General features: G+C 53.4%; 1 protein-coding gene across 1 annotated transcript in view; it reads left to right on the top strand.

Moving 5' to 3' along the window:
- The first annotated feature begins 7,754 nt into the window (after positions 1 to 7,754).
- The window catches only part of LOC109322963 (unconventional myosin-X-like), a 142,735-nt gene continuing 141,592 nt past the window's right edge, over positions 7,755 to 8,897 (top strand). Inside the window, exon 1 of the mRNA XM_019554274.1 lies at positions 7,755 to 7,918. Coding sequence (XP_019409819.1) covers positions 7,757 to 7,918 — 162 coding nt within the window. The 5' untranslated portion in view covers positions 7,755 to 7,756. The remainder of the gene's footprint in view (positions 7,919 to 8,897) is intronic.

Genomic DNA, 8,897 nt, shown 5'->3' with positions numbered 1-8,897 from the left:
CACGTGGAAACATGCACTTTGGGAAACTGGAAATTGTGGGGAAGGGGTGAGTGTGGAGGGCAGCTCATGTGGAGCTAGGATTGGCCTGGTGAAGAGAAGAGGAAAGGGCAGATGCTTCCCCTCATGGAGACAGTGGAACGCCGCTAATGCCTGGGCTGGGAAACTGCTGGAACAGCCAGTCCCAAGCCAGGGGTCTGCGGAGACATGGCAGGCCACGCACCTGCCTCTTCCTCATCTCAACTATCTCTGGGCCTCCCAGGTTCATGGCAAAGAGCAGGAGTAGCTGGAACCACGAGAAGCCAGCAAGGCTGTTGTCATGAGGAAACATGAGCTGCCCTCAAGGTTCACGCGTGCCCATGAGGGAGGAATGGCCAGGGCAGAGGGGGACTAGCCACAAAGCAGGGGAGCCGAGGAGCAGGGAGGACCACGGCAGAGGGGAGAGGGAGGCAGCTCGCAGCCCAGGAAGCTGTGCACATCGATTTGACCACACGTGGGGGAGGACACATCACATGAGCCAGGCAGAGAAGCGGGGGGACAGGCTCCGTGGGGCAGAGTGCAGTGACACGGAGCATGTGTGATGGGCTGGGGCCTGCGGCACCAGGAGCCTCTGCAGTGGCCTCTGAGGGCTTTTAGATCAGGTCTACTCTGGATTGCAGTAGCATGAAGCTGTTTTTTGTCCCCTTGCTCCTGAAAGTGAGTGGCTGCAGCCAAAGTTAGGTCTGGGGCAGAGTGGCTGGGAGAGGGGGCCAGGTTAGTTCTAGCCCAGGGAGTGGTAGGTGGAAAGCCCAGAGCCAGCAGTGAAAGAAGGAGCAGGAGGGGAACAGTTTGCATGTGAATGAGTGGGGTCAGGGGCGTGCACTGCCCCCATCAGTGGTCACGCGTGGACTTGCCACATGACTCGGTTCCTGGAACCGGCTCCATTCCCTTCCCTCTTGTCCCTGCCCTTCACAGTGGATCAGGTCATCTTCCTTCCAGAACAGGCCTGGAGCACAGTGGGCCCCTACGCCGTGTCCATTAGCTGAGTTCTGTACATGTCTTCTCCATCACTTATTTATGGCCTGGTGGATCAATCTCTTGAAAAGTGCATTTGTGGAAACCTGATTCCAGCGTGTCTGGATTGGCAGGCCTCACCAGCTCTGTTTGCTGCAGCCTGTGACCACAGCACCAGGGAGGCCAGCACACCTGCTCCTTTTCACACAAAGCAAGTGCAGGGCTCTGATCCCTGTATCATCCCAGCCATGTTCAGCGGGTTTGGGGTGCTGGTGCTGTTCCGGTGGATGGTCTTTGCGTGCTCCACCACTTTTTATGGGTTCCTGGCTGTAAAGGGCTCCATGCTCACCGAGCTATGAGATCCAGGCGCAGGCTCTTGCATGGGCCCTGGGACTGGGCTGTTGTACCCTGCAGGCAGGGTGATGGAACAGGTCATCAGCACTAACCTGGAATCAGGAAAGAATGGGCAGTTCTGCCAGCAAGACCCCTGTACTCCTGCCTTCTCTGCGCTGACTGGATGCCCCCCACGCACTTGTGCTTCTCACTGCCGCTCTCCCCATGCTGCCCAGCACAGAGACCTGTGTTCCTGCCCTGCTCTGCCACTGGATGGCTTGGCAGCTTTGGTCAGGTCCTTTCACCTCTGTCTTGGTCCAGTTTCTCCATCTGGAAAATGCTGCTAGCCTCTGTGAAGCACATTGCAATCTGTGGGCAGCAGGGTTCAGTAGAAGAGCTCAGCACTAGCATCACTTAACGGTGATAGAGAGGGGCATCCTGCTGAGTGGGGAAGGTTTGGAGAGGAGCTGCATGATGGAAGAAGGGAAGCTCTTTTTCTCTCAGCCCCTCCACATTTGGAGAAACCAGCAAGAAGGGCGATCTCCCATGAAATGCAGGAGAGATGGAGACGAGGGCTTGGGCCTGTGGGGAGCATCAAATGTTCCTGGGGCAGCTGAGGGCTCACTCGGAGTTTGACCCCTGCTGCCCTCCTCTCCCCTGAACTTTCCTGAGGTCCGTGCTCTGAGCTGGAGGGTGTCCTGGTCATGGTGACAGGAAGTGGTCTGGACACAGTGGCAGCCCAGCTGACATCTCCCTTGTGCTCATCTCCTTGTTCTGAAGATCAGAGTTGTATTTTGCATTTTCAATAACGCGTTCATCAGTCCCACGGTACCGACACCAACTGGTTCCTGGATGCTGCCTGTAGATGGTCTGTCCTTGCAACAGGGAGTTTACTTGCTACCATTTAGTAATTGGTGGTTTGCTAAATGAAAGTGGAAAGTTACTGAAACAATCTCTTGTGCAAGAACTGTCCTAGCTCATGCACCAAGCCTCTTTATGCCATGTCCCTCCTGGTTAAATACAGTATGTATCAATTAGCTATCTGAAAAGTGTGTGGTGGAAATGGAGAGATTTTCTTGTTCCTTGTCTTCATTCTTGCTGATTGCTAGCAGCTTTTGTTAACACACTCTCACAAGTTGCAATGCCTTCTACTTCCCCTGCACAGAGGGAGTTATGCTAATGTTTTTGTGTCTGGACCAGGGATGGGCCCAGGTGACAGTGTCTGGATCTGGGTTCGAATTCCTGCCCTCTGCCTTGTATTTTGAGTATGACTGCATCCAGTTTGGGTTTAGCCCAAGCATTGGGGTCCAGTTGGGCCTGGTGCCTTTATACCGTACAGACAGGGGGTGGTGGGAAATGCCTTTTGCTCCTATACCCCTACCGAGGTTAAGCTTGTAGCCCAGCAGCTCCCCAGGACGTTTTCTACAAAATTGCATCCATTCAGTTGCACAAGGAGATCCCTGGTACTGGGCAGAGTGGGGGAAGTGAGCCGGGGTGGTCACTTGGCTGTGACCATCTCTCTGTTTTGGTGGGACTCCCTGGGAAACTTTCCACTTGGAGGGAGGAGCAGAAGTGGCCCCCCGGCAACAGGGAATTGGTGTGTTGGGCTACGGCAAGGAATGTGGGGCTGGCTGGGGCAGGATGAATTGATTGTTTGCTCTGTGTCTCTAGAGCTGTCTCCTGCAAAGCTCTTTATGGAAATGGGGATGGACACAGCCAGAGGCTCACTAGGTTCTCCTGATGCCAGATGGTTTCTGCTGTCTCTATCTTCCCCCTGCCTTTGGGCTGAATCTTTTGAAGTAACACACAACCAATCTCTGGAGAGCTGCAGAGCCCCATGTCCTGTTGTGTCTGGGGGCATTCTGTCATCACCCACCTCGATGAGCAAACCCGCCCACTGTGGGCAGAGCACTGATGCTGCGTGTCATCCTAAGGAAACCCATGCAGCAGCCTTGCCCCTGACACCATGTATGGGGGAGCTCATGGAGGCATGAAGGAAAGGCTGGGATGGAAGCCCCATTAGTGTTGCACATTAGCCACCTCTGCAGGTCTCGCCGTGGGTGTAACACACTTCCTCCTTGTCAGCTTCTTCAGAGACTCTTAGGAGCAAGCGATAGGCGATTCTCTCCCACGAAAAACAGTCTCCTGAATTCCTGGGGCCCAAGCAGCCCAGTGGTGCTGGCTGCCTCTGGCTATTTTCTCTTAGCAAAGAGGCCAGAAAGCCAGCCCTTTTGTGAGCAGATGTTGCTGCTAAAATCTGGGCTAAATTGTAAAAATGTGCTTAGGAAAATGAATGGCTTCAAATAGCAGGGGCTCATTCACTTGCTCTCAAGCATCAGAAGATGTTAAGGGCTGTTGAGAAGACCTTTTTGTATGGTTTCTAGAGTCACATACTCAGTTTGTTGCTCATTAAGCCCCCTGGAAGCCTAAAATCAGTATCTCCATCCCCCCCCAAAACTGCTGTCTTCCACTGTCCCGGTCCATGGTTCCTGCGAGCTGGGATCCTCATTCCCCTTGCTTTGGTGCTTTCACTGAGATGGTGGTACTGTACAAGGCATAGAGGAAGGAGAGAGGAGAGCAGTATCTCAGCTAGTAATAAAAGCAGGTAGTTTAGCATTAGAAACCACTCCAGTATTTGAAGGGCTGGAGGGTGGCCACCATACACATCTTTTGTGGTAAGAGTAATCCTGGGAATTGTGAACTAATGAGCCTCACATCAGTACCAGGAAAAATAGTTGAGAAAATCATTAGGAATAGAATTATACCAAGCCTAGCGGAGTGTAATGTGATCAGGAAGTACTGTCGCAGCTCTGCAAGGCTAGTGAGTCCAAACTTGAGGAGCTAATGTTGCTGAGGGCATAGGGGGCGGCTTTTACAGGAGAGATGTTAGAGACAGAAGTAGTACTGGGAAGAAGGGTGGTCTGTGAATCAATGGAGTAAGGGAAGGTGTCACTGTTGGCTCAGAGAAAACTAGGCCACTAGGTTGTTTTTTTTTTAAATATCTGTCGGAGAAGTTTGGGTGGTTTCTGAGAGAAGACCCATGTAAATGGTTTTTGACCAAGAAAAGCAGAGCCTGCAGGCTCAGAGATGCCAAGGCCAGAGGGGCATGTTGGCGACTGTCTGGCCTGGCCCGGCCCCCTGCACACCCCAGGTTGCAGAGTTTTCACAAGTGATTCCTGTGTTGGGCGGTCTATTGGTTTCTTTGAAAGGACTGTTAGGGTGGTGAGGGAACAGGGGTTGTTGAGAAATGGGATTCTGGAGGAAAATGTATGTGCCTGCTGCTGTTAGAGGAAGGAAATGACAAAATATGGCAGCGTGGAGGGGGTACCTCACACTGTCCGATGAGGACGTGTAGCATCTGTCGTTGCTGCTGAGGATGGTTTCCTGGGCTAGGCAGATTCATGGAGCTACAGAAAGGTCCAGAGCAACAGTCCAGAAAGCCCAGCGCTTTTTTTCTTTTGTATTGAAAGTTCTGCAGTTGCAGAGGTGGAGATTCACTCCATCAGCTAGGGGACGACAGGTGTCCTGAGCTGTATGTCCAGGGACCATCTCGCCTCCTGGGCAGCACAGGCAGACTCGGGAAGTCCTTTCCTTAAGTCAGCTCTTGGTGAGACCTTCACAAAGTCATCTCAGCTGTTGTGTGGTTTCCCCATCTGTGAAACAGGGATAGTAGCAGTCTCTGCTATGTGGTAGGGAAACCGTGACACTTGATTAGTAAGTAACTTTGAATAGCTAACGGGGAAGATGGTGCTGTTGCTCTTACATTAAAGCTGAATTGTCTTGGGCCGTGCTGGGAGCGTCTCTGCAGTTCAGGGCCTTTGTGTGTTGTTTTGCAGCCTGCGTCAAGGAGTCGGAAGATTAGCTGTTGTAATGCCCTCTTGCCCACAGCTGTTGGACTCAGTGGCCTCTGTGGTCTGTTCCAGTGATTCTTCTTGAGCCTGAGCTGTGCAGCAGTGTCACCGGGAAGATGGAGGGAGAAGCTCCTTGCAGCCCTGTAACACTCGACAAGGCATTTGTTTCTGAGAGGGGGCTGCTACCTTCATCAGCTGTCAGCAGCACTGCAGGAGGTGGCTCCATGCAGCTGTCACCTGGGGAGGCTCTTCCTACAGGTCCTGGCTCTCTACCTGCTCCATCTCTTCTTTGGTTAGAGGCTCAGCAGGGGAGAGGGGAGGGGGCTGCTTGCACCTGGGGAGTAGCTTTAGGGCTGCGCTAGTGTCTCTTTCCTGCTGCTCTGTTTAGTCCATCACACCCTGTGGAGGAGTGAGGGGCCAGGGGGCAGAAGGTCTGATCCAAGAGACAGAAGTCAGTGGGTGGAACACCTCTCTGTGTGCTGCTCACAGTCCAGGTACAAGGGCTGGGGCTGGGGAGCAGACCAGTGGGTGTATGGGGAGGGAGCAGGAGGACACCCTGGGGCAGTGTCTTCTGATGGCTGGCAGCAGTTTGGTCTGCCTTCCTTGGGCTTTTCTTAGGCTTTCCATAGCTGTATTTCTCTGGCTGTGCAGATGTGGGCTCTGTACCCTGGGGCCCAGGGATGCTGCGGGCTGACAGGATGAAGGCGCAGCCAGGTTGACCTCTTAGTGTACCCTTGTGGGGGCTGTACCCCTGTCTGCTCCCTCTCTCCACTTTGAGCACTTTTACCCACACATGCTGTTTCAAATGCTATTTAAACTCTGGGAACTCGCACACCTACCTCTCTGCCAAAAGCCTGTCTACCTCCACGTGGGCCTGTCTTAGCTTCTCTCTCGATGTCTTCTCTCCTGGGCCATCTGGCAGCTCGGCGTGATGACATCTGAGCTTTTGGTTTCTGCTGCCCCCGCCAGAACTCCCCTGTGCCCAGTTTTTCCCTGAAACACCGCTCTGCCTAAGGCAATGATTCTCGACCACGGCTCTGCAGCACTTAGGGATGCCTTGCGATCCTTTCAGGGGTGCTGCAGGGTGTCACTGTTAGGTGTGCAAACGTGATTCAGAAGATAAAGCCAGAGATTTCATACAGGAATCCGTAGTGCTGAAAGCATTCTGCCTTGCTGTGAGTTCTTGGCAACAGAATTGCTGTTATTCTTCTGTAGTCAAAAATGAGTGAGAACTAAGAGCTGGCCTGTTCCGAGGGGACCTTGAGTCTAACAAGGGGGACCTTGAGTCTAAAAAGTTTGGGAACCACTGACCTCTAATGTATCATCCATGACTTGGCTCTCTGCTCTACCACAACCCCAGGCCACGTCTGGTTGCTCTAGAACATGTGTCGGGCTGGGTGTGCATGCACGTGTAGCCAGCTCTCCTAAATTCAGGGCATGGTTTTACCCTACGAGCAGTCTTCCCATATTCCCCTGGGGTCTTTGCTATTGCTGTTGATTTTGGGTGGTGATGTCTTCCTGCTGTGACACGAGAGGATAAAGCCGTACGGTACCAAAGCATATGCTCTGCAGGGACTTAAAACAGGCATCTTTTCTTTTTTCTGACATGACTGGGAATGGCTGGCAGAGCTCAGTTTGTCTGAATGTTTCCATTTTAAGCCTTTTTTTTTTTCAGTGCTTGTGTTTCAAGGTAAAGAAAGGACGTGGTTCAAGGGCAGTGACCCCAGTGCCAGAGGGTGGGTGTGGCAGGAAGCAGGATGGGCCTGGAAAATTGTGATAGAGGCCAACAAGGTCCAGTTGTGAACAAGCCCCAGACTTGTGTTGACATCCCTGCATGAGCAAACAGGACAGGAGGTTTAGGGTCTTATTCCCGTTTCCTGGTTGTGACACTCCTCCCCTACTCAGTCCTCATAGCTTCTGCGGGAGTGCCAGGGTGCTGCAGGTGTTGGGAAGCTATGCTGTGGGGAAGGTGTCCAGGGGACAACTGGACACATAGGAGCCCTGCTGAGGAGAAGGGATCTAAGAGGCTAAAGCCAACCTCTTCAATGGAAGCTTCTGGCTCTGGGAGCCTGCCACGGGGCTGGCTTCCTGTGTAGCTGCTCACCCACAGCCCCTGGGAGCTCTGGGATCCAGCACCTTTGAAAATCAGACTGGAAGTTTAGAGTCTCTCAAGTAAGAGACTGCTTGCTTTGAGAGCATTAGCCGAACCCCATCTAGCCCGACAGGGCAGCTCGTTCGATGCTTCCCCCTCCCCAATCGCTCTGATCGTGCTTTGCCGACAGTGGTGAGTGTCCAGTGTGGGCATTCGGGCTGCAGCCCAGACTTTGTGCAGGTATCGCACTGGGAGCTGCCTCCCCCCCACCGCGCTGTGCCAGGATGCTGAGGAGTGGGGGAGGAATGGGACTGCCTCCCTTCTCCAGTGGGGTGGCAGAGACCTGTGATGCTTCCCTGCTCTGGTCATGGTGGGAGTGTGGGGAAGATACCTGGGCCTCTGTTGTAGGGGGAGTGGGCTGCAGACATTCCCCTGCAGGGTGCCAGGGGTCTTTGAGTGTCCTTGCACTAGTGTAGGAGCTGCTGTTCCTATGGGCTGCAGGCAGGATTTGAACCCTGCTGTGCTTGTTTCTGACAGGAGTGTTTGCTTGCAGGGCACCCGGGTGTGGCTGCGGGAGCAGGACCAGCTGCAGCCATGCACTGTTGGCTCCTGTGCCGACGGGACTGTGCTCTTCACCTCCGACTATGGGCCGGTAAGTACATTGGAAATGCTGGCTTGTGCAGGGCAATCTCCTCATCTTCAGAGACCACCTTCTGCTACATGGGAACTGTCAGCTGTGACATCGCGCTGCCGTCTGAGTCTCTGCCGCTCACGTGTAACATCTAAGACCGCAGCAGTTGAGAAGGGCCAGGGAGATGAGCTCATTTGCTTGTGCACTTATCTCCAGCTTGTTCCCTTTGTGCCTTTACAGTGCATTGTGTAGAGCTGCTCTCAGGTCAGTCCACTCTCCACAGCTACGTGAGCAGTGCTGCTGCTCTTTGCACCTGTGTGGTAAAAGTCTGCGGTGCGGATGTGGGCTTGCTGTTTCACTGACGGAGATGGGTAGCTGTTTCCCTGTTTGTCTGGGTCCCTCACGTGGCAATGGGGGAGAAAAAACAGTTTTAAAAGAGGAAAATGCAACTTTAAAATCAAGTTAGCAAAGGGCTGTGGCTGGGGGAGGAGTGCAATGTTGGAAACATCACCCTTGCCTTCTCTCTCATCTTGTGAATCTGAGTTGATTTCATGATGTCTGTGTCCTTTTAAACTGCTGCCAGATGCCTGACCTGCTTCTCAGAGCCTGAAACAAACCACAGCAGTCTGTGCCCAGGTCACATCCTGCAGCATTGTCCTCCACACACCCCGTGTCCCACAGATGTGCCCCATGGCAGGTGCTGGGGTCTGGCCGGGCTCATTTTGGGAGAGACCGTGGGGGGCCTGAGCAGATGAAGTCAGGAAGGTCACAAGTTTCATAGTTGGTCAGGTCGGAAGGGACCTGAGCAAATCATCATGTCCAACCCCCTGCCATGGCAGGAAAAAGTACAGGGGTCAAACAACCCCAGCAAGGTGTTTGTCTAGCCTCCTCTTAAACACCCCCAGGGTAGGAGCCAGCACCACTTTGCTTGGAAGTTGGCTCCAGATCCTAGCCACCCTGACAGTGAACTAGCGCCTCCTGATATCTAGTCTGAATCTCC

The sequence above is a fragment of the Crocodylus porosus genome, unplaced genomic scaffold, assembly GCF_001723895.1.
Source record: "Crocodylus porosus isolate Cpor-Errol unplaced genomic scaffold, CroPor_comp1, whole genome shotgun sequence".
Taxonomy (NCBI): domain Eukaryota; kingdom Metazoa; phylum Chordata; order Crocodylia; family Crocodylidae; genus Crocodylus; species Crocodylus porosus.
Note: the sequence above shows the minus strand (reverse complement) of the source record. Positions and strands in the feature narration are given on the sequence as shown.